General features: G+C 45.7%; 1 protein-coding gene across 1 annotated transcript in view; it reads right to left on the reverse strand.

Annotated features, from left to right (window-relative positions):
- The window catches only part of ZC3H18 (zinc finger CCCH-type containing 18), a 537,339-nt gene that overhangs the window by 130,080 nt on the left and 382,957 nt on the right, over positions 1-24,302 (reverse strand). The window contains exon 9 of the mRNA XM_085638957.1: positions 14,065-14,190. Within this exon, the coding sequence (XP_085495083.1) occupies positions 14,065-14,190 (126 nt within the window). The remainder of the gene's footprint in view (positions 1-14,064; positions 14,191-24,302) is intronic.

The raw sequence follows: 24,302 nt of genomic DNA on the forward strand, positions 1-24,302 counted from the left end.
TTGTATGATTATTGCCCCCTGGTGGGCGCCTCATTCGGCTGGGTTTCGGGCATGCTGGATCATGTAGTGCGCTGTATACTTCCTAATTGTTACCCTGCAATGGGCGATGTTATTGAAAGTTCATTCTGCCTTTTCCTACACCGGAATCCCCATACATTTAATTTCTGCAATGCTGGGGTCCCAACCAAAGTCCAATCCTTGGTGGCACCAACTACCCTTTTTTTTTCAGTGAATTTCAAAGGTTTTTTGAAATGCTAATTTCTAACTATAACGTGCCTGAAACCTATGTTTTTTTTAGTTAATTTCAAAGGTTTTTTACATGCTAATTTCTAACTATAACATACCAGTTGCGTTTCCAGTGAGGTGGAGAAAGATGAGCGTGGCCTTCTAAACACCTCTTAGCAATCCCACTATGTGGTATTTACTGGAGGTAAAGGGGAGGAGTAGTTAGCCCCCAACGTCAACCTTGGGGGCCAACTACCCCCTCTATTACCACCAGTAAGTCCCACACAGCAGGATTGATAACTTCTTATATCAGGCCCCGCCCCCTCCCTGCACCACTGTGCAAACGCGCCCCCAACTTGCAGCGCGCCAGAAGGCCCGTTTGCAAAGTGGTGAAGGGAAGGGGCGGGACCTGATGTGACAAGTAGCGCAATTTAAGTTGGGGGATTAAGTCCCCTTTAATTCTGAGGCGCCCTGGGGGCTAACTAGCCCACCAGGTACCTCCAGTAAGTGCCACAGGACTGCGCTGCAGAGAGGGGTAAAAAGGGGCTTGGCCTCGGACCACCTCTCTGCAACGCAGCCCTGTGGCGCATACTGGATGTACCTGGTGGGCTAGTTGGCCCCCAGGGACCCTCAGCATTCAAGGGGACTTAATACCCCAATTTATAATGTGCCAGGAGGTGAGTTTGCACACTTGCCATGTCAGGCTTTGCCCCCTCTCTGCACCACTGTGCAAACGCGCCCCCTGGCGCGTTGTAAATTGAGGGATTTATTCGAGTCCTGAGGGTCCCTGGGGGCCAACTAGCCCACCAGGTACCTCCAGTAAGCGCCACAGGGCTGCGCTGCAGAGAGGTGTAAAAAGGGGCGTGGCCTCTTAACACCTCTCTGCAACGCAGCTCTGTGGCGCATACTGGAGGTACCTGGTGGTCTAGTTGGCCCCCAGGAACACTCAGTATTCAAGGGGAATTAATTCCCCAACTTACAACGCGCCAGGGTACGCTTTTGTGGAGTGCTGCAGGGAGGGGGCGGGGCCTAGCCGCGATGCCGGCTTTTACTTTTAAAAAACAAAACGGGAAGGGGGCCGTGAGTCCCCCCTCCTGAGGCCAATTTCGGCCCCGGGTACCCCATCCCCAGGTCATGCCACATATATATATTTTTATTTAATATATTTTTTAAGGTGGGGGGCTGCGTGGCCCCCCTCATGAGGCCTCTATTGGCCCCAGGGACCTCATCCCCCTGGGGCAGTGCCTCTTATTTATTTATTTTTTAAATGAGGGAGGGGGCCACGTGGCCCCCCTCCTGGGCCACTTCTAGCCCTGGGGACCTCATCCCCCAGGGCCTGACCACTCTGTTGGGGACCGTGGGGGGAGCCCCAATGCCCCCACGGTCCCTGCCGGCGCCCCGCCTCCTGCGGGAGCCGGCATTGCTTTTCCACACGGAGAGCTGCTAACATGCAGCTCCCCTTGTGGAAAAGTAATCTGGTTTGGATTTTATAAGCAAGAGAGGGAAACCTGCTCTCGCTTACAAAATCCAAACTAGTGTTTGCTATGACAGGGCGGGAGCCCTGCGGCTCCCGCCCTGTCATAGCAAACAGCAGTGTCCCGGGACACTGCAGGAGCCGGCCCTGGGGGGTGGCGGTCCCGAGGGCTCCAGGAGGGGTGCCGCGCGCCCCCCCTCCCAACATGTGTGAAGCCCTGGGGAGGTGGTGGTCCGCGGGGCCGGGGGTCAGCTACGGACCCCCATATTTCAATATTAAGTGCCCCGGGAGGTGGTGGTCCCTGGGGTAAGTGTGGGGGGCTTGAGCCCCCCCCACTAATTATTTCTTTTTAGCCCTGGGGAGGTGGTGGTCCCTGGGGCTCATGGGGGGGTCCCGCGAGCCCCCCCTGCCAATTTAGATAAATGCTCCGGGGAGGTGGCGGTCCCCGGAGCAGCGTAGGGGGGCTGCATGCCCCCCACATTTGATTTAATAAGCTCCGGGGAGGTGGTGGTCTCTGGGGCTGCGGGGTCAAAGCAACATAATTTATGAGTGCCCCCGGGACCTGGCCCACCCGGGGGTTTTTGAAAATGAAGCGCAGGAGCCTGAGCTTCGTTTTTTTTTTCTTTTTCAGTCCGGATTCGTGCACCCAGCGCGAATTCTGCAGATGTAAAATATATATATATATATATATACACATATATATATACATATATATATATATACATATATATATATACACACTTACAGACTGCAGGACTTCATTTACCAGCATCCTTGGCGTTTACTGCTCACAGTGATTGAAGAACAAGGGCTGTGATTGGACACTTGAGTACCAATAGGAACACCACGAGCAGTATGTAAAGTCCCTGCACATTGCAACTAATTTTTAAAACACAATGCTGGCAATGAAGAAGGCATTCGCCGAAACGCGTCTGCCAGGTGTTTTAAGCTTGAATCTCTCTGTTTGGTGGCAATTAAACCTACCTGATCCGTCCAAAAGCATGTGTCGGACCCGTTTTTTGGCAAAGAGGCGGGTGTGGTGGTGGATATGTACGCAGCTGTCGACGCTGCTTAACCGGCACGCCTCTCGATCTGGTGCTCCGCTTCAAGTCGACAACTTTGTTGGTGTTTGGTGCTGAATGCACAAAGCGGCGCCCCCTCGCCCAAGATAATGTTCCTGGTATCGAGGAGAGAGCAGCAGCAGTTTGCTGCTGATTTGTGACGGCGACAGGCGTTGTTTGCTGCCATGGTCCCTGCGGCAGTGGATGAGCGGACTCACAGGCTGGCCAAAAGCTGGGGCATTACTTAATGTACGGACCGGTCACTGTACCAAAGTCCGCGGTGTGGGATTGCTGACATGCACTACTATTTTTGGGGACCCTTACAGACTGCAGGACTTCATTTACCAGCATCCTTGGCGTTTACTGCTCACAGTGATTGAAGAACAAGGGCTGTGATTGGACACTTGAGTACCAATAGGAACACCACGAGCAGTATGTAAAGTCCCTGCACATTGCAACTAATTTTTAAAACACAATGCTGGCAATGAAGAAGGCATTCGCCGAAACGCGTCTGCCAGGTGTTTTAAGCTTGAATCTCTCTGTTTGGTGGCAATTAAACCTACCTGATCCGTCCAAAAGCATGTGTCGGACCCGTTTTTTGGCAAAGAGGCGGGTGTGGTGGTGGACACATATATATATATACACATATATATATATACACATATATATATATACACATATATATATACACACATATATATATATATACACATATATATATATACACATATATATATATACACATATATATATACACACATATATATATATACACATATATATATATATACACATATATATATATACACATATATATATATACACATATATATATATACACATATATATATATACACATATATATATATATACACATATATATATATACACATATATATATACACATATATATATATACATATATATATATACATATATATATATACATATATATATATACATATATATATATACATATATATATATACATATATATATATACATATATATATATACATATATATATATACATATATATATATACATATATATATATACATATATATATATATATATATATATATATATATATATATATATATTATATATATATATATATATATATGCTTTTTTTTTAGGGCTGGGGGTCCTTGTGGGACCCCCCTGAGAAGGCCTAGGGGGTCAGGGTGTTTTTACCCTGCCCCCTTTTTTTGTTTTTCATGTTAAGTCTCTGTTTTCTTCAAGACGGCTGCCAACACTTCCTGGTTTGGAGTGTTGATAGCTAATTAGAATAAAGCTTGTGGTCTGGAAGGTTCGCAAATCCACTGCGGCCATAGATATCAAAACTTTTATTTTTTTAATTTCTCAGCAACTACTGAACAGATTGACACCATTTAAAAAAAGGTCGCTTTCTGAACCAAGCACTACCTTTTTGCTAAATTTGGTGCAATTCCGTTCAGCAGTTCGGGCTGTAGCATGTCTCAAAATTTCCTATGGAAATTAACACACGAAAAACACGTTTTGGGACCCCCTTTTTTCTCAGCCCCTGTTTGACGAATCACCTGGATAAGACTTGTTTTTTGGAGAATTTCGCGAAGATTCGTCAAACGACGCCAAAGTTATTAGCAAATCAAAAAACGCTTTTCCTATGGAAACTAGGTTCCAACTATAACTACCTACTGGCAACTGCCAGTAGGTAAGATATATATTTTCACTAGAAAAACAAAGGTTACAGGGACATTATAGTTAGGTTCACATTTTACATACACTAAACCATAGAAATTCAGCAGTTATAGTTAGAGTTCTCAAGTAACTATAACGCAAATAACGCGTGCACTAAGTTAACTATAACTCACCCCCCTGCCATGCACATTTTTCTCAATAATTTTACAGCAAATGTTGCAGAGATATTATCAATGATGCCATAGAAGATGTTATGAGTGTTGTAATATGTGGGGTAGTTAGCTCTGCATGGCAAGGGCGCAAGGTATACTTTTATACACCAGTAGGTGTAGTGGTGAAATATCTCTATATGCGGTGGCACGTGCTGTGTGTCCTAATACTGCCCTCACTCACACAATTGTGTGACATGCTTCATCATAGGCTGCTTCAAAACACCCCCGTGCAACCAACGCCTGGGGTGGAGCAATAGGGTAGGGGAAGACAAAACAACACAGAAGAGAAAAAAAGCCCCGTAAGTGAAAGTGCAGTGTAGATTAAAACTACCTCTGAGGTGTCACTGTGTATACAATTTATTCCTGGACCCTCCAGCCAGGATTCTCCCCGTGTCTACACGGCAGAAACGGACAAGCGGTCTATGGGAGGAGCACCCACCTTGAAGTAAGTGTGACTACACGGGGTCTCTCCTTGTCTCTCGCCATTTTTAACAATTTTGTAAGGTAAACTCGTGTAACAGAAGTATACTCTCTAGGTGATACCTCCGTGTAAGAACAACTTGTTCTGACACACCCTGATTTCAGGTAACAAGGTGATTTTTATCCTGGGGGCCGGTTGAGTCCTGAAGAAGGCCGGCGTGACCCTTCATTTTGGGGCGCAACTCACGGTTGAAACATGTTGACTAATTGACAGTAAGGAGGGGTGTAAGGAGCCGATAACTTTTCCCAATCAGCACCATCCTTCACATTTAATAATCCTGGCCGGAGGCTCTAGGGGGTGTAGTCAAAGTCCTTTTAGCTTTGGCATAACATGCCAGAATGCATTTAACTATTCATCTGGATGCACAGTTGCATCAAACGGATTAATTAGTTTACTGCAACAGTAGAAAACAAATCTTTTCCCATTCACTGCGTGAGATGCTTTAGTTGTAGGTCTATGTGCTTCTTTAGGAATGGTCATACATTCAGGGGGAAGATTAAGGTATCCAATTCAATGACCTGATGAGTCAATTCGCAAGGTTGAGCTCCTTTGGATTTGGGTGCTATATTTCTCCATGGTTCTGAGTCAGAAGGTCCGGGTTGAGGGGAAGCTTTTGGTCAGGAACTACTGAGAGTTCGAGAAGAGTAGTGAACCATGGTTGGCGAGCCCCAGTGGGAGCTACTAAAATTAGGGTGAGAGACGTTTGCCTGAGCCTCTGAACCACAACCAGGAGAGGCAGAGAAGCATAGGCAAATATTCCTGACCAGTTCATCCCTAGAGTAATGCCTTTGGATAGTGGGTGTGGAAACCTGGAGGCAAAGTCTGGGCATTTTGCGTTTCCTGCAGTTGCAAACAGGTCTGTGAAAACCCCCACTTGTAAAAGTATTGGAAAAGGACTTGTGGGTACAGTTCCCACTAGTAGACTTGCTTCCGCATCCTGCTGGGAAGGACGGCAATGTGGTTGTCAATCCCAGGGAGGTGTTCTGCCAGTAGTTAGATGTTGTGACATATTGCTTAATGCCAAATCGTCTGAGATAGGCGTGATACCTGTAAAGAGTGTGTCCCCCCCCCTCCCCGTTTTGACAACCTTACCTGCCAGGTGAGTTAGAAATACTTTCAATGCTAGCTGAACAGCTTAAAGCTCAAGGTAGTGGATGTGGGGAACCTGGCGATTAGTATCCCAGAGACCCTGAACTGTGAGATCCTGAAGGTCAGCACACCATCCTGTAAGGAATGAATCCACTGTGAGAATGATCTGGAGAACAGCGTAGAGGAATGGCACCCTTCTGACAAATTGTGTGTTCTACCACTGCAGAGAGCGATGAGCGTGGCTGTCCACCAACACCAGATCTTGTAGCTGACCCTGTGATTGAGACCATTGGTGTGCCAGACATTCTTGAAGTGGCTGCATATTTAGTTGAGTATGTGGCACGATGGCTATGCAAGATGCCATCATGCCAAAGAGTGTCATACACTGTTTTGACTGTTATTGTTATATGTTGGCTGGGTTGAAACTGCTGTAGCAGTGTTTGGATGTTTTGAATCCTGGCCATATTTGGGTATGCCAACCCCAATTGTACTGAGCATGGCCCGGAATACGGCTGTATACGAGAGAGCTGAAGGTGTGATTTCTGTATGTCGATAGTAAATCCCAGTTGCTGTAGAAGATGGAGAGTAGTTTGAGTGTGTTGTTGAACCAGGAGATGTGTACTGGCTTTGATGAGCCAGTTGTCTAGATATGGTAAGACATGAATGTTCTTTCTGCGCAGATGTGCTGCTACTACTACGGCTAGACCTTTGTTGAACACCCTTGGTGATATAGTGACTCAGAATGGAAGAACTTTGAACTGATAATGCTTTCCAGCTATAACAAATCGTATCTATTTGCGATGAGCTGTGTGGATTGGAATGTGGAAGCAAGCCTAGTGCTTAAAAAGTCGCCTATCTGAAGCAATGCAATCATGTCTTGAGGAGTTACCATATGGAAGTGTTGTGATAGTATGTAATGATTTACGGGCCTGAAATCTAATATAGGCTGCAGTGAGCTGTCTTTTTGGGGAATTAGAAAGTACAGGGAGCAAACTTCTGTACCTTGATGTTGAAGAGGGACGGGCTCTATGGCGCCTTTGAGTTAAAGACCCTCCACTTCCTGTTTGAGCAGATTTAGATGTTCTATGGAAAGATTGTGTCTGCGAGGTGGAATGTTTGAAGGTTTGGTTAGGAGCTCTAGACAATAACCATGTTGGATAATGTCCAACACCCATTGATCTGAAGTTTTGGTTTTCCAGGTTGGGGAAGAAATGTTTTAGTCGTCCCCCGGCAGATGTTAAGTGGTCGTGGGGAATATGGGGAATAAGTAGAGAGTCACTGCTTGGAGGTGCAGGAGGCAGAGCGTGTTGAGGGAACCCTACCTCTACCTTTAAAATTATTTCCTCTTTAGGGGGAAGTTTGCTGTTGCCTAGGAGAGGAGGTAGAGGAATCAGGTGTTGTTTCAACGCCCTGTTTGTAGAAGGGATGCCAAAAGGAGTCACATGAAGCAGGGGTTTGTAGCTTCCCTGTTGATTTAGCTACTTCAGCCTCCTTTTCATTTTTTCTAATGCTTGGCCCAACTGGGGACTAAATAGATACTCTATCAAAAAGTAAATTCAATACTGTTTGTTCCACTTCTGGCTTGAAACCAGATTTAGGTAGCCAAGTAGGTCTACAAAACAAAACACTTGTGTTGACTCCCCTGGCGCTCTGTCAGCGGAGTCTAGGGCACATTTAATGGAATTATTGGATCCCCTCATTTGCAATCTCATGACCCTTTTTTTATTTTCTTCCGGGAGATGTTGGAGGAGTTTCTCCATTTCATCCCAATGTTCCCTGTTGTATCTTGCTAACAAGGTTTGAGTGTTAGTGATCCCCAATGACTGGAGAATTGAGCTGCCACCTGCTTCCCTGAAGCATCAATAAGTTTGGATTCTTTTTCAGGTGGCCGAGCACCTGCTAAGGATTGAGGATTGTCTCTTTTACGAGCATGTGATTATAAGTGCGCACACTGGGTCCTTGAAAATGTCGAGAACATGTTTAAGCATACCAGTAAGCATAGGCAGGTATTGACATGCTCTATGCATATTGGACAATATTTCAAAAAAGAAATCATTCTCAACAGGGTCTTTGTGTAGGGGAATGTGGTGATAGGCTGCTGCCCTAGTGACAAGGTCTTGGAAAGATTAAAGCTTCATCGGCAGGTGATGGTCTGGCCGGGTAGAGATCTTGGTCAGTATCGCCCGGGGGATCAACTTCATAATGATCCCAGAGATCTGAGGGCAGTGGATATGAATACTTTCCTCCCCCATGATCACTGGTAGGAGACTGTGGAGTCCCTTATGGTGCGAAGTCTTCTCGTTCACCATGTGAATGGTGTGGTGGTGAAAAGGGTGACGAAAAGGGTGACGGTGGTGGAGAAGGAGGAAGAGGAGTATGCTTAGGGCTGGTTGCAATGTACTCCTTTTTAGCAGGTACCGGTAGATATGTGGCCTTCACAAAGGAAAACTAGCGCTTAGATGATTTGAACCCAGAGTGCACAGGCTGAGCTCAAATACAGCCAGTTCGAGGTTGTATATGTAGCTTTTTCTGCTTCGGATCGAGCTGCTCCTGCATGATCTGGAGGATGGGTTCTGGAAGCAACTTCGATGTGGAAACCAAAGGTTTCAGTGCCAAAGCAGTTTTGTTTTTCGGATCCGAAGAAGTCAGAGCTGAAGGTGGTGGAATCGGGTTGCTCGGAGTTGAAAAGACAGATGGTCGACAGAGTACTGAGTCCGATCGGCGGGGGGAGGGTCAATCCTTCCTCTTTGCCCTCCTTTATGTTTTTTGGTTTCCTTCCAAGGAGCAGGGACCAAGTATTGTTTCTTTATGCCTTGGTTGTTTATCTGCTCATTTGAGGGACTATTGTGTTCCTTGGTTTCCAGCTCATGTTTCGGTGGGTGCATGTTCAGCTTAGGCGCCCAAAGCTGCAATTGCACAACCAACAATTCCAATCCAACCTACAAAATTCCACTCCACACCACATACATCCACTCCGCTCCATAACACACAGGTGAAAGACTCATTTACAAGACCCATAACTCTAACTCTTGCTAATGAGACATACTGGTTTTGCCAGTGCTTGTTGTAATTTGGTGTAAATCCGTTCAGTAGTTTTGAGTTATTAAAATAAAAAGATCTATGTATATCTATCTAGGTATGTGGGTGGGTCCGCAAATCAGACAGGGCTGCCACCACTTTAAAAAAGAGGTGGTGGCAGCCATCTTGGGACTCGGACTCAGCCGAGTCCCAAGAAAAAACACCCCAAAAAAAACAGGCATGGTGGTTGGGGTCCCACGGGAACCTGGCTGGGGGCCAAAAATATGCACTAAATAAATAAATTACTTTTCCTGCGAATGTGAGGAAAAATGCAAAATAGATTTGCCTCTCCCTCATGTGGGTAAGGTCCTGGGGGAATTAATTATATACTGGGGGGTGAGGGGCCACACGGCCCCCTCTCCCTGGGCCGATTTTGGGGCTCCGGACCAAATTCCCTAGCGCTCGGCTTTTCAGTTAAATTGGTAGGGGAACACCTGGCCACAGTCCCCTTCTGGCTTTTCTCCACTGGATTGAGGTTGGATGCTTCGGCTCCCTCCTTGTTTCAGGGACATTGGCTTGTTCCAGTTTTTGTTGGGGTGTTTGTTCAGGAGTGCACATCACTAGGTCGGACTTTTTTGAGGTCTTATATATATGGGCAGATGGGTTGTTTTTATTGCTGGATGGGGTTCCTTCTGGGGCTGGGAGGCAGCTCTCCCAAATAACAATGTCACAGGATGTCATATTCACTAAACAAATTGAGGGTTCTGACTCGCAATGTTAAAGGGCTTAATAACCCAGTTAAAAGATGAGCTAGCCTCTCCTACCTGAAACATACACACGCTGACATTTGCTTCTTGCAGGAGACCCACCTAGTGCAGGACTGGCACAGGCTCAGGTCTGGAGTCTTACGCCAGCAATATTTCTCCTAGGCACGGAAGGCAGCAGGTGTGCAATTTTCTTATCACAATCTTTCAGAGGGAAACTGGGGTCTAAAACAGCAGAAATTAGAGGCCGCCTCCTGGTTTATCGCAATCATCTGGGCTTACACTCATTGATAATAGGATCTCGGTAAACACCCCCAACGAGGGACAGCAGCAGTTTTTGCGGAGGGCAGTGGCAGACACCATGACAACACAGGTGGGTGGCTCGGGGGGGTGGGGCGGCAAGGTGCAGCTGGGGTTAGGGTTCTATGGCTCTAGGAGATAGGACTTAGAGATCTTTAGTGAGATAAACACCCATTAACGCGAGATTACACCTTTTACTCTCAAGCACATACATCACTTTCTAATCATGCAGCCATCTTACTAGACCTAACACTCCAGATTAGCGACTCTGCCACCCGGAACTGGCTACTGCGAGAGTCACTTTTGCGTAGGCCGGAGGTTGTCCAGCAAATCGAGTAGGCAATTGTGGATTATCTGCAGATTAACGACGCCACTGGTACCCCTGTCTTGATTGTCTAGGATGCACTGAAGGTAATCATATGTGGGGAGTTTATTGCTATTTCTGCAGCGGATAATAAAATACTGCGGGATGAGCAAGCATAACTACAGCAGCAGCTTCGGGAGTTGGAACGCATTCATTACCGCACAGGGGCCCCTAAAGCATGGTGTTAGAGTCTGGCCAGAAACAACTAGTGGGCTGGATCTGGATAGTGCAAAATACTCCATTCTACGTCTTAAACACTCCTTTTAAGTAGGAGGGGATAAATCCGGGAGGTTATTGGCAAATAAACTCAGAGCCCAACGGCAGGCCACCACGGTAGACGGAAGAGGGACCCTTTGTGGTGGGTGATGAGCCTGTGGCGACACAGTTTGGGGAATTCTATGGAAACCTCTATTCTGTGCAGCTGCTCCCAGCCGCTAGTAAAACCACTTTTTAGGGAGACTCCAATGCGACCCAGTTGACTTAAGTGCAGGCAGCAGAGTTAGACAACCTAATAAGGATTGTGGAGGTTAGATCAGTGATTTTGAGGAAGAAACCCCTTAAATCACTGGGCCCAGATGGCTTCCTGGCGACCATTTATAAGGTCTTCTGCTCATTCGGAGCTCCATTTCTTACAAGAGTAAGTAACTCCATCACGTGTTCCGCCTCACTTCAGCCTTCAATGACGGCGGCCTCCATAGTAGTCCTTGCGAAGCCCGGCAAGGACAAGTAGCAGTGTGGGTCTTATCACCCCATTTCCCTCCTAAATGTTGACGCAACATTATTGACAGGCTTTTTGGTATCCCGCCACGCATCTTTGATGCCTGGATTGGTGGTCTATGATCAAGCCGGTTTTAGCCCAAACAGAAATCACGCAGAGAACACAAAACGGATTTTACATCTTATAGACAGAGCCACTCGTTCCAGAGAGAAGTCATTCTAGTTTCCATCGATGCGGAGAAGGCGTTTAATCGCTTACATTGGACCTACTTAGCAGAGACACTGGCATAATTTGGTCTTGGGGAACGGTTTTGCGCCTGAATTTTTAGTGGCTATGGGGAACCGAAGGCCTTTGTAAGAGTCAATGGGAGTAGCACAGTCCAATTTCCCATATGACGCAGCACACAGCAGAAATTCCCCTTGTCTTCCCTGCTATTTGCCCTCTATATGGGACAGTTTGCCGAGAGGGTCAGGGATAACCCAAACATCACAGGCGTAAGATTTGGGTCCGAGGAACATTTTATTACACTTTACACAGATAATGTTGTTGTTTCTTAGAGAACCCCAGAGAGTCTCTTCCCAGCTTCTCGGACGAGGTGCGGCATTTTGGAGCGGCATCTGGATTTCATTTGAACCTGGCTAAATCACTGGCTTTGACCTCACTGTCTCTTTCACCACAAGAGACTATCTGACTCAAAACCACTCGATCCGGTGTGTTTCGGGTTCTCTCCCTTACCTCAGTTTTCAACTGGCCCCGACCATTGCATGGGTCACAACTCTCAACTATAAGGACCTGACTAGGATGGTAAAGGCTGATTCGGCATGCTGGCAACTATATCCCCTCTCCTGGTTGGGACAGGTCGCCGCCCTTAAATTGACGATCCTGCCCAGGATTTTATACCTTCTTCAAACACCCCACCTACAGTCCCCATCAGGGATCCTCCAGACTCTACAAGATGCGCTACAGCGTTTCGTGTGGGCTGGCAAGCGACCCAGGATGAAACGCGATTGCCGTTGGCATCCCCGGTCTTGGGCGGTCTGAGAGTCCCTTGCCTACTACATTATTTTCAAGCAGCACAGCCGTATTTGGTGGAGTGGTCCCACCCAAAGTCGGAAAAGGCATGGTTATTCATGGATAGAGCACTGACAGGCACGGCTTTATGGACGGTTCCTTTTTTGGCCCGCACTTACGGCACTGCAAGTCTGTACCCGTTCTTGGTCACAGCGCCTACCTTGAGGGCATGGAATAGTCTGGCTACTCCAAGGCCTTCCCCTTTAAATCCGGTAGTGGAAAAAGGGGACTTTACTCCAGGTTTGGATAGCACCCTGTTCAAAGCTCGGCAACAGGCTGGATGCCGGTCCATAGGTCACTTGTTTGATGCAGATGGCCCTATACCGTTTGAATCCTTGCGCGCAGACTTTGCGATTACAGAAGACGTACAGTTTCGGTACACGCAGATCAGACACTGGCTAATGCACCCGGTAGAAAGAAGGGCTACACAATGGAAATTTGAGTGCTGACTTCTTAGCAAGGACTCAGATAAGCGTCTCATTACGGAACTGTATAGGATGCTGCTGAGTGGGGACCTCAGGTCGAAGTCCCCTGCGCAAGTCCAGTGGGAATTGGATATTGCAGGCAACTGTCCCCTAAGGAATGGCAGGACAATTATTACCGGACACAGCACACAACGTCCCATATGTCTAGCATTGGGACTGCAACAAAAATTGCCATGTACTGGCACCTAACCCCGGTTCGCCTGCACAGAGGGAATCCAGTGTGTAGCGATAGGTGTTGGAGGCATTGAGATTCCTCCGGAACATTGGTACATATCTTGTGGGAATGCCCCAGACTTGCATAGTTTTGGAATGAGATCCTGACTGATATAGACACTCACTTTAATATCCAACTACTCAGTTTCCTCTCAAATTGGGACTTCCCAACCCACTCACATACCCACTTAAATACCGGAGGGGCCAACATACAGCTCTGGCACTGGGGGCAGGACATCAGTCAATCTTAGTTTATTGGGGAATAGACCTGGTTCAATCCCGAAAGAATTGACTACACCTTGTTTGGCATCTCCTGGGGATGGAGAGGCTTTCTTTAAAACTTACGCAGCCCCAGCAGTTAAGGGGTCAATTTGCAATGGCTCATGAAGTTCATTTGCTTTCTTGCATTTTTGTTTGCATGTTGTGCATATGGTGTATCATAACTGTGTGGTAAATTCCATGGAATTGAGAGTTTCCATGGAAATGACAGTTGAAGACCCAATAGACTCTACCTGTAACAGAGAAATTAAAGGCAGACTTAGTCTCAGACATTCAAGAGGGCATCCCAAAAATGTTTTAGTACAGCAAGGCATTCTTTCGTTTGTAAGCTGTTAAGAAACAGAGGTTTAAGCCTTACCTTCACCTGCTAATTTGGCATAAGCTACAAAAGCTTTCACTTTTATAGCCTTGTGGGATCATCTCTTAAGATGGATGAAAAAGTTCAGACAGTATTACAGTAACAAATTCATATCTGGATAAAAGCAAGAGAGGCATAACAGACTTGTGCAAAACTAAATTGCAATTATTTTTTCATTAACTTGAAAACTATGTATGGCACATACATTTATCAATATACGAATAACCAAATTAGAATACCAATTGAGATCTGTATTTTGAGGACATTACCTGGATCTGCTGCCTGAGAACGAACTTCGCCTCGATGATCGACTTGAGTAGGAACTGTAGGATGATGATCTGGAGTTTGATTGTGAAGATCCAGAGCCGGAATAAGATGATGAATGAGAAGACGACCTTCAAAGGAGAGAAAGAAAGGCAATAAAACATTTACTCTCGACCGTGTACACTGATATTGCTCAAAGGTGTCAGAAAAGCTTTGCCAGCAATCTTAGCAGTCAGTGAAAGAGTATTTATTGATTTTGTTTTTTTATAGTGCAAACATGACCCTTGTGGGTATTGGAGAGCTTTACAAATATACAGAGAGCAGAATAATAACAATAATAATTTAATATTCGAGAAAAATGCGGGATAAGGTAGAATCCAGAAAATGAGGGTATGCTTTACGATGTTCAGAGAGTAGAGGAGATAAACCAATAAAAACTAAAGTATCATAGTCAAGGAGACTCCAGGATCAGGCAGTTTAGAGAAAAGGGAGCGTAATGTCAGGACTGATAAGTCGAAAAGAACTAAGTAGTGTGTACGCCATAGTCATGAGAAAAATTGAGGAATCAGGATGGGTCTCTTAGGATCTGGGGAAAAAATGTGGTCACAAGGAGTACTTTGACTTCTTTCTTGAAGGATACAGTTGAGGGATTAATTTTGAATTCAGGGAGAAAGGTGTTCCAAATTCTCGGGGCAATTACAGAGAAAGATCAGTTGTAAGTTTTCTTCTTGTGGAATCTCTGAGATTTCAGAAGCAAGGTTTGAAGCTTGTGGACCCCTGTCCTGAATCACCCTTTGGGAGATGAGTAAATTGCGGTATAATAAGGAAAATGCTACTTACCAGTATGCATCTGTTCTTGGCATGTAGAGCTGCAGATTTGTATACTTTTGCATGGATCACCATCTTGTGTTGGGCTTAGATGTTTGCACTTTGTTTTTGTCTTGGAAGAAGTCTTTGTAGTCACAAGGTAGGTGACTCCTCCCTAGGACGATAGTGCGCATGGGCATCTACTCCATCCTTAGATTGTTTTTGCCACGCAGGATTACGATGGAGTAGTAAGAAGTAGAAAGAGATGTCCATGTGTAATGCATCTAAGTAAGATAGTACTGGAACAGATAGAGGTATCCGGGGAGGCGGGTGGGTGGATACAAATCAGCAGCTCTACATGCCAAGAACAGATGCATACTGGTAAGTAGCATTTTCCGTTCGAGGCATACGAGCTGTGGATTGTATACTTTTGCATAGACTATACAGCAGTTATCTCCTTAGCTGTGGCTACCTAAATCTGTTGCAGTGGTTTGAAAAAGTGTTCTTAAGACAGCCTGGCCCACACTAGCTTGTTGTTTTGCCTGCACATCTACACAATAGTGTTTTGTGAAGGTGTGTGGTGTAGCCCAAGTTGCTGATTTGCAGATGTCATCTAGGGGAACGTTCCCTAAGAATGCCATGGAAGCCCCTAGTTTGCGTGTGGAATGAGCTCTAGGGGGAATGGTTAGTGTGCGTTTGCCTTTGATATAGCATATTTGGATGCATTTAACAATCCACCTTGCAATTCCTGTCTTTGAGATGGAATTGCCTTTATGAGGTGGGGAGAAAGCCACAAAGTTGTTTGGTCTTTTTAAAGGATTTTGTAATTTCAATGTAGTAGAATATTGGTCTTTTAACGTCTAACGTGTGAAAAGCTCGTTCTGCCACTGAGTCTGGTAGAGAGATAAACACTGGGAGTTCAACAGACTGGTTGAGGTGGAAGGCGGATACGACTTTGGGTACAAATTTAGGGTTAGTCCTAAGAACCACTTTGTTATGGTGGATTTGTAAAAATGTTTCTTGTATGGTTAATGCCTGGAGTTCACCAACTCTCCTGAGAGATGTGATAGGAACCAAAAAGGCTACATTCCAAGTGAGAAACTGTAGTTCGCATTTGTGGAGAGGTTCAAAAGGGAGACCCATGAGAATGGTAAGGACCACATTTAGGTTACACACTGGAGAGGGAGGGACTCTGGGTGGAATTATTCTTTTAAGTCCTTCCATAAAAGCTTTGAAGGCGGGCACTAGAAACAAAGACAATTGTTGTCTGTTTTGGAGATAGGCTGCTATGGCAGCTAGATGTAGCCGAATAGCTGTATATGCTAGGTTACATTGTTGTAGATGCAAGAGGTAGCAGATAATGTTCTGAATAGAAGCATCTAGTGGATTTATTTTGTTGTTTGTGCAATAAATGGCAAATCGTTTCCATTTTGCTGCATAGCATGCTCTGGTGGAAGGGCGTCTTAACTTCTTTAATAATATTCATACAGTCTGCCTGAAGATTTAGGTAGCCAAACTCTAAGACCACAGGTGCCAGATCGCAAGGTTGAGTTGATTGGGATCTGGATGTCTTATCTCTCCATGGCTCTGAGTGAGAAACTTGGGTGAGAGACAGTTTTTGGTGAGGGACTACCGATAGTTCCAATAGGGTTGTGAACCATGGTTGTCGGGCCCATGTTGGAGCAACTAGGATCACTGTGAGGGAATGTTGTTTGAGTTTCCGAACCAATAACGGAATGAGTGGGAGAGGCAGAAAAGCGTAAGCAAATTTGCCTGACCAGTTCATCCATATCGCATTGCCTTTGGACAATGGGTGTGGATACCTGGACGCCAAGGTTGGGCATTTTGCGTTTTGGTGTGTGGCGAACAGATCTATTTCTGGGTGGCCCCACATGTGAAAGAATGGTAGAAGAACTTAAGTATGAAGTTCGCATTCGTGGATCTGCTGTGTTTGACGACTGAGCAGATCTGCGATTTGATTGTGTACCTCTGGGAGGTGTTCCGCAAGGAGATATAGGTTTTGCGGAATGGCCCATCTCCATATGCTCTGAGCTAGGTGTGAAAGCTGCAGAGAGTGTGTTCCTCCCCGTTTCTGTATGTAGTACATTGCTGTCATGTTGTCTGTACGGACCAGGACAGCTTTGCCTGGGAGGTGAGGTTGAAAAGATTTTAACACTCAGAAGATTGATAACAATTCCAGGTAGTTTATGTGGAATGGTTTTTGTTGGGGGGTCCATATGCCCTGGATGGTATGGGTTTGAAGATAAGCTCCCCAGCCGGTGAGCAATGCGTCTGCTGTTAGCACTGTCTGTGGAACCGGGTGGAGGAACGGCCGCCCTTTGGAAAGGTTTTGTGTGTTGCACCACTGCAGAGAGCGATGGGTGCGATTGTCCACCAACACCAGATCTGTTAGCCGACCTTGAGCCTGGTTCCTCTGATGCGCCAAACATTCCTGTAATGGACGCATTTGGAGTCTTGCATAAGGGACGAGGAGAATGCAGGAGGACATCATCCAGGTTAACTGCATGAACCCTCGAGCTGGTAGTGAGTGTTGAGACTGAAATTTTTGGATTATTGCCTGTATGGCGCTTATCCTGACTGGATTGGGGTATGCTACAGCTTTTGAAGTGTCTATTGTAGCCCCTAGGTATTGTTGTATGTTGGATGGTTGCAGATGGGATTTGGCAAAGTTTATTGTGAATCTCAAGCAGTGAAGCAGTTGAATTGCCTAGTGTTTGTGTTGCACACAGCTGCTGTGTGATTTGGCTTTTATCAGACAGTCGTCCAGATAAGGGAAGACATGAATGTACTGTCTCCTTAAGTGGGCTGCAACTACTGCGAGGCATTTGGTGAAGACTCTGGGTGCTGTATTGACCCCGAACGGGAGGACTTTGAATTGGTAGTGTTGACCAATTACCACAAACCTGAGATATTTCCTGTGAGAGGGGTGAATGGGAATATGGAAGTAGGCGTGCTTTAGATCCAGAGTGGAGAGAAAGTTGCCCTGTTGAAGTAGTGGAAGCAACTGTTGTAGAGTGACCATGTAGAAGTGGTCTGACTGAATGTATGTAGAGGTTTAGTGGCCTGAGGTCCAGTATGGGCCTGAGAGCCGTCCTTTTTGGTAATTAGGAAGTAGATGAGGCAAGGGGACTGGTTCTATTGCGTGTTTTTGTAATAGAGAGAACCTCCTGTTTGAGAAGTGTTAGATGTTCTAAGGACATGAGGTGCTGTCTGGGAGGAATGTTTGGGGGCTAGAAGTGAGTTCCAGGCAATAACCATACTGGATAATTTGTCTTACCCACTTGTCTGTTGTGATGGAATTCCAGACACGTTAGGAACTGTGAAAGACGTCCCCCGACAAGAGTGGGATGATCGGGGGGAAGTGGAGGGAAGTCACTGTAGTGGTAGGGGAGGTGCAGCTGTTGTTGCCGCGACCTCTTCCCTTATTATAGTTGCCTCTGTATCCTCCGCAAAAGTATCCTTTGGGCGATGTTTGAGTGGGGCTTTTATAGGAGGTAGGGGGCTGTTCTGAACCCATGGTTTTTGAGCCGGCTCCGTAGAAAGAGTGGCGAAAAGAGCCTCTAGGGGAAGGGAACCGTAAGGCCCCCATAGACTTAGCAGTCTCGGTGTCTTTCTTCATCTTTTCTAGGGATGTGTCAACTGTAGGCCCGAAAAGATGTTCCTGATGAAACGGCTGGTTTAAAATAGCAGTTTGAACCTCCTGCTTGAATCCAGAAATCCTGAGCCAGGCGTGTCTGCACAACAAGACACTAGTATTAATTGCGCGAGATGCGGTATCAGCCACATCCAACGCTCTTTATTGAGGTTTTGGTAATTAATTTGCCCTCTTGAATAAGGTTGTTAGCCTTTTGCTTATACTGGTCAGGAAGGTGTTGCATGAGCTTTTCAAGCTCGTCATAGTGGGCTCTGTCGTATCTGGCCAATAAAGCTTGGGCATTGGCGATGCGCCAATGGTTTGCTGCCTGTGACGCGATACGTTTACCTGATGCGTCAATTAATTTGGATTCCTTATCAGGAGGTGGGGTGTCGCCTGTACCCTGCGAGTTTGCCCACTTGTGTGCATTAGTTACCACAAGGGAATCCAAGGGGATCTGACCTTTAATATAAATTGGGTCATTAGGAGCGGCCTTGTATTTTTTATCCACCCTGGGGTTGAGAACCCTGGCTCTGACTGGGTCCTTAAAACCTTCTGGGGCATATTTTATCGAGCCTTTTAACATTGGCAGGGTGCTTGTTGTTTTTTTGCGAAGGTGCAAAGGTTTCTAGCAAAAAATCTTCATCTAAGGGGTCGGAGTGCAAGGGGACTTCATAGTACTAGGCAGCTCTGGTGATTAGTTGCGCGAAACCAGTGTTGTCATCTGGTGGTGACGGCTTAGATGGATAGACATCCGAGTCATTATGTAGGTCGGGGTCTGTATTGTAGTCCTCCCAAGGGTCTACGTTATGTGGGATGGTATGTGAATCATCATTATCATCCCCCTGTGGATCTGTATTCCCACCTACGACATCGTCTGTATCTGATGTCTGAGGTGAATCTATAGGTTGTGGGGAGTGTGGTGTAGAAATCAATAGGTGTGGATTAACCGGAGGAGGAGAAGGAGGTGGGGAAGTGTTAGTGCCCATGTCCTGTCTCTTAGGAGGTATTGAAGGGTCCTCTGAAGTGTCCAGTTTCCTCTTTTTTGGAGGCTTGGCGACTAGTTTGCCCGTGTTTGGATCAATAAACAACGTTTTTTGTTTTGGGTCCGAAAAATAAGGCTGAGTGGGCAAATTGTCTTTGTTCGGTGCAGAAGATTTCAGAACCCAGTCTTCCTTGGAGGGAGTCTGAGTGTTTTTTCTGCTCCGAGGCTTTTTTATGCTCCGACGACTTTTTGGAGTCTTTGTTTTTGGTATGCTTCGATGCCGAGAGCTTTGTCTTGTGGCTTTGGTGCCGGGGAGGACTGCCCGGCGCCGGAATGTGGTTGACTTGAGCCTGAAGGCTTATGTTTCGGTTTCAGAGCCGTGCCCAAGGATGGTGCGTCTGAAGTAGGTTGTCGGTGTCGACCCGAGCCGGGGCCTTCGGTTTGTTTTTGGGAAGAGGGGTTTCGGTACTCATAGACCGCTAAGCCGGGGTGACTGTCATCTTCAGCGTCGGAGTCACCAGCTTCAGAGACGTAGAGGTCTTCTTCGTAACCCGATTGTTCCGGCTGGATTTCGGGATCTGCTCCGAAGACGTCCGAAATCGAGCTGCTTCCGCGAGACATTTCGTGATGTCGAGCCCGATGATCACGGATGGTTTTCTTCGACCTGAACGGTGCATAGGCCTTGCAGTTCTTTTCTCCGTGCTCCGGGGAGAGGCAGAGATTGCACACCTCGTGCTAGTCTGTATGTGGGAACTTAGCACAACATCCGGGGCATTTTTCGAAAGGAGTGCTTTCCATTGACTGCAGGCGTGGTCGGCGCGGAGAGGCCCAACTGCCCGCGTTGAAGATGGAGGTCGAGAAGTTTGTTTTGAAGATGCGCATCGAAAAGGGTAACGCGATCGAGCTACAGTTGAGTGGAGAGAATTGCGCGACGAAGGGGGATTTGAAACCGATATCGACCTGGAGCGCAGCAATGTACATCCGAACCCTATGGTGGGAAAAAACAATCGATGCCCATGAGCACTATCGTCCTAGGGAGGAGTCACCTACCTCGTGACTACAAAGACTTCTTCCAAGACAAAAACAAAGTGCAAACATCCGAGCCCAACACCAGGTGGCGATCTATGCAAAAGTATACAATCTGCAGCTCATATGCCTCGAACAGATATGTTTAAGATATGTTATTTTGACCATGCATGTATTGCTGGATGATTTATAGGTCATATGCAACAGAGCTACTTATAATTTGAGAATAGAAAACACTGCTTTGGCTTTCACATGTCATCTTACTATTTGGTCTGAAGCTTTTTTTTGTAATATTTCTTTATTCATTTTTTTTTTCTTCAACTACATGAGAAATATTCAACAATAAAAACAAGTGCAACGTATATATGTGCATCATCTTTACATTAGTTGAGCCAAGTATACATTACCGGACTGCCGCTCACCATCCCAAACCCGCATTTACAGAATATAAATATTGAAGGCAATACATTCTGAAGTAGGCCTGGTACTTAATGTGTTCAGATTCGTAATAAACCATTCGGCGCATTTGGGATATGCATATTAAGTACAATTTCATAAGGTGTAGGTGAGCTTTAAGCACAGCATTATCGATGTGCTGCAATGATATGCATGCTCTTAGGTAAAGAGTAGCGTGGGATTGAAAGGCAGTGAAAATGTTTAGTCCAGAAAGAACTGGACATCAAAGTACTATATGCACTACAGAATGTGTCCTTCACTGCTATACTGTACAAGACTTGCAGCTTGCATCAACGTGCCATATCGACCATTAAAGGTCAGCTCCAACATTATAAGACCACAGCTAAAGGGCTTTAACAAGGGAGTGGGATGTTAGTGGCCAGTATAGCCCACTAAGGCAGGCTTTAAAGGTATTAGAATGTTGAGCCACATAAGGGTGGAATGTCCCAATATAAAAAAGTCTCTCCTGTGAGACACAGGGATTTCAAACCATCACTGCTCTGATTCTTCAAAGATTCTGCTGTGTATGCTTAGCAGCTGCTGACGCGCACAGAGCAATGATATTTAAGTCATGCATAGGCAGCAGTAAGCCTCAAATTCTGTCCAACTACTTTTCACAGCGTCGCACACCACACAGGGACACAGGACCCAAGGAAGATTCTCCCTCTTCTTGAGGCTCCAACAACATTGTGAACCACCGGAGACGTTAACACTTAATGTTTTCCCTCACCGACAGCCTCTTCCCTGCAAGATCCACAAATCCTGAGGTGACGCAGGGGAGAGAGAAAAAGACTGACTATAAATTCAGGGATTGCAGTGCTGACAGCAGCCGGGCTATACCAATGTTTAGAACCCGCTATTACTTTATTGTCTTCAATGGAGCTGTCAACATTCCAATGTCCTGTCAATTATTATAAGGCTATTTCTAAATATACAAAACAAATATATATACTTGTGTGGATATGTTGCGTGCGGCCACTGCACGCTGAGGGAACCCATCCTAACATCTCCAGAAGTCAGTGGCACACATGTACTTTTTTCGAGGGATCGAATGTTTCTGGAAGCGCTGCGGACACGAGAGGCCTGTGTTTGGCCAGCATGGGGCCATGATTACATGGCGAGGCGCTGAGTACTTACCGGCGACTCACAAACTGGTCCGCATCGGCAGGCTTCAGAAGACGTTGGGCGCCGCAGCTGGGGATTGCGGAGTCTCAGGCACACTGGCTCCGTTGCCTGGCAGCTACCTTCAGTGTCCCAAGATGGGGGATGCTGGGACTTGCAGTTTTTATGGGCCATCGGGCCTCCACCAATGGGGGGGAATGCAGGCAGCATTCAAAAGAGGAACTGCGCAGCAGCACCAGTAATGTTTGTTTGGCATCTGATGAAGGCAATATGCTGAAACGCGTCATGCCAAGGATTGAATAAATTACCTACCTGCTTGCAGACAACTTGTGTGATATATATATATATATATATATAAAATGCTCCACAATCCCCTCACTTTGTAGAAGGAAGAACAGCACTCGCGGGGCTTAGTTTTCAGCGGTGATTTTATATCTGTTCTTATATGTTCGTATATGGGATGTTTGCAACCTGAGATAACAGGTTGCAAGGGGCCGATACACGGTGAGATTGATAAATTACAGACCGTTTCAACACAGCAATAATACACTAATAAGAATGAATTATTGATTAGTTTTTATTTAGAACTCTCGATCTACATTGAATATTGGCTGTGTATGTTATTTTATAAACTGTGATGATAACCATCTCAAAATGGCACATACAATACGGTGTGTTGACATCCCTTGTTTGTTTTTATGGCGAAACTTCTGACGCTTTAAAAATGGTGCCTCCCAGCGCGTACTGTAAACACCGACGAAGGATCTTTTCCGAAACGTGTGTTTTAATAAGAAATAAAATCACAGCTGAAAACTAAGCCCCGCGAGTGCTGTTCTTCCTTCTACAAAGTGAGGGGATTGTGGAGCATCAATATTATGCGTAGCACCGCCGCATCACGGCACCCGCCCTACGAGTGACTCGCGTTTTGGTGCATTGGAGCGAAATATATATATGTATGTATATATATATATTTCCATTCTAAGCCCTCGGTCGGGCGTCAGTGCTTCTTCCTTGGGGTGGTGCGCGTTTCTCCGGCAGGGCCAAGCCGGTAATTAATGCATCCACATTTCGCACACAGAAAAGATTGAATGCACACTCACTCGGGATTTGCTTATATTTTCCTTTATTTGTGCAAATGGGAAATTTGCACAAATAAAGAAAAATATAAGCAAATTCCGAGTGAGTGCGCATTCGATCTTTGCCGTGTGCGAAATGTGGATGCATATTATATGTAACATTTTTAATTCAGGTAACAAATAAAGCAATTAGATAATGTTATGGATGCATAATGAGGCAAGACTTGTTTAAGTTAATAAGATAATACTTCATTGGGTAAAATAAGTGATACACCTTTAGAATAGAGCTAGGCTTTTGCTCCATAATTGAACACAGGAAATGCCTTACAAATTAAATGTCAATCTAACAGTCAACAGGACAGGGTTAACTTTTCATTTATAAACCTCTCAGTTCAGGTGTCATCCGAGTGTATTTAGGTGTTTAGAGATACAGTATCTCTTTTACAGATTTTGTCTTTATTTAAACGTTTTGGGCAGTATTTATCTTCTTTTGCCCCACTTTTTGGTGCTTCTAGCCGGTCACCTTGAGCTTTTGTAAACCGCCTCCTGGTGGCTGCTCCCTCTGCCTCCTGTCATCTGAACACTGCCTCCGAGGTAAGGCTGAGCTACTCTGCTCACACTCAGTACACATGCCTTTACCGCTTTGCTTGCAGGCCTCCTACTGTCGTTGAAGGCAATTCCCCATGCTTCCGCCATCTCTTCTCCAGTCCTCTCCCCCATCTCTGCAGGAATACTGTGCTTTTGTCCTCACAATGCAGCCTCCTACCCCTCCCTACATGTCTTCCACATTCTGCTCTTACAAGGACTCTACTGCTACACCACTGAAATACTTTCTCATATATACACCCTCCTTAACTGAGCATGTTCTGGAAGTTTTGCATCAAATTCATGCCAATACTCCAGACTTGCTTTTCAACTGAAGCTTGACTTAAACCAAAATATGCTCCTGACATAACAATTGGGATTCCTCTCGGTTAAAGATACTCATAAAGGAAAGAACCTATAAGCCTGTGAGTGTAGTAGCTATCATTCATTATTTCACCCTTAAATGTTCCATCATCTTTGCCAAGGAAAATTACTGGATTGAGTACCTTAAATGTAAAATCTGTTCTCCCA

This window comes from Triturus cristatus, chromosome 12, assembly GCF_964204655.1.
Source record: "Triturus cristatus chromosome 12, aTriCri1.1, whole genome shotgun sequence".
Taxonomy (NCBI): Eukaryota; Metazoa; Chordata; class Amphibia; order Caudata; family Salamandridae; genus Triturus; species Triturus cristatus.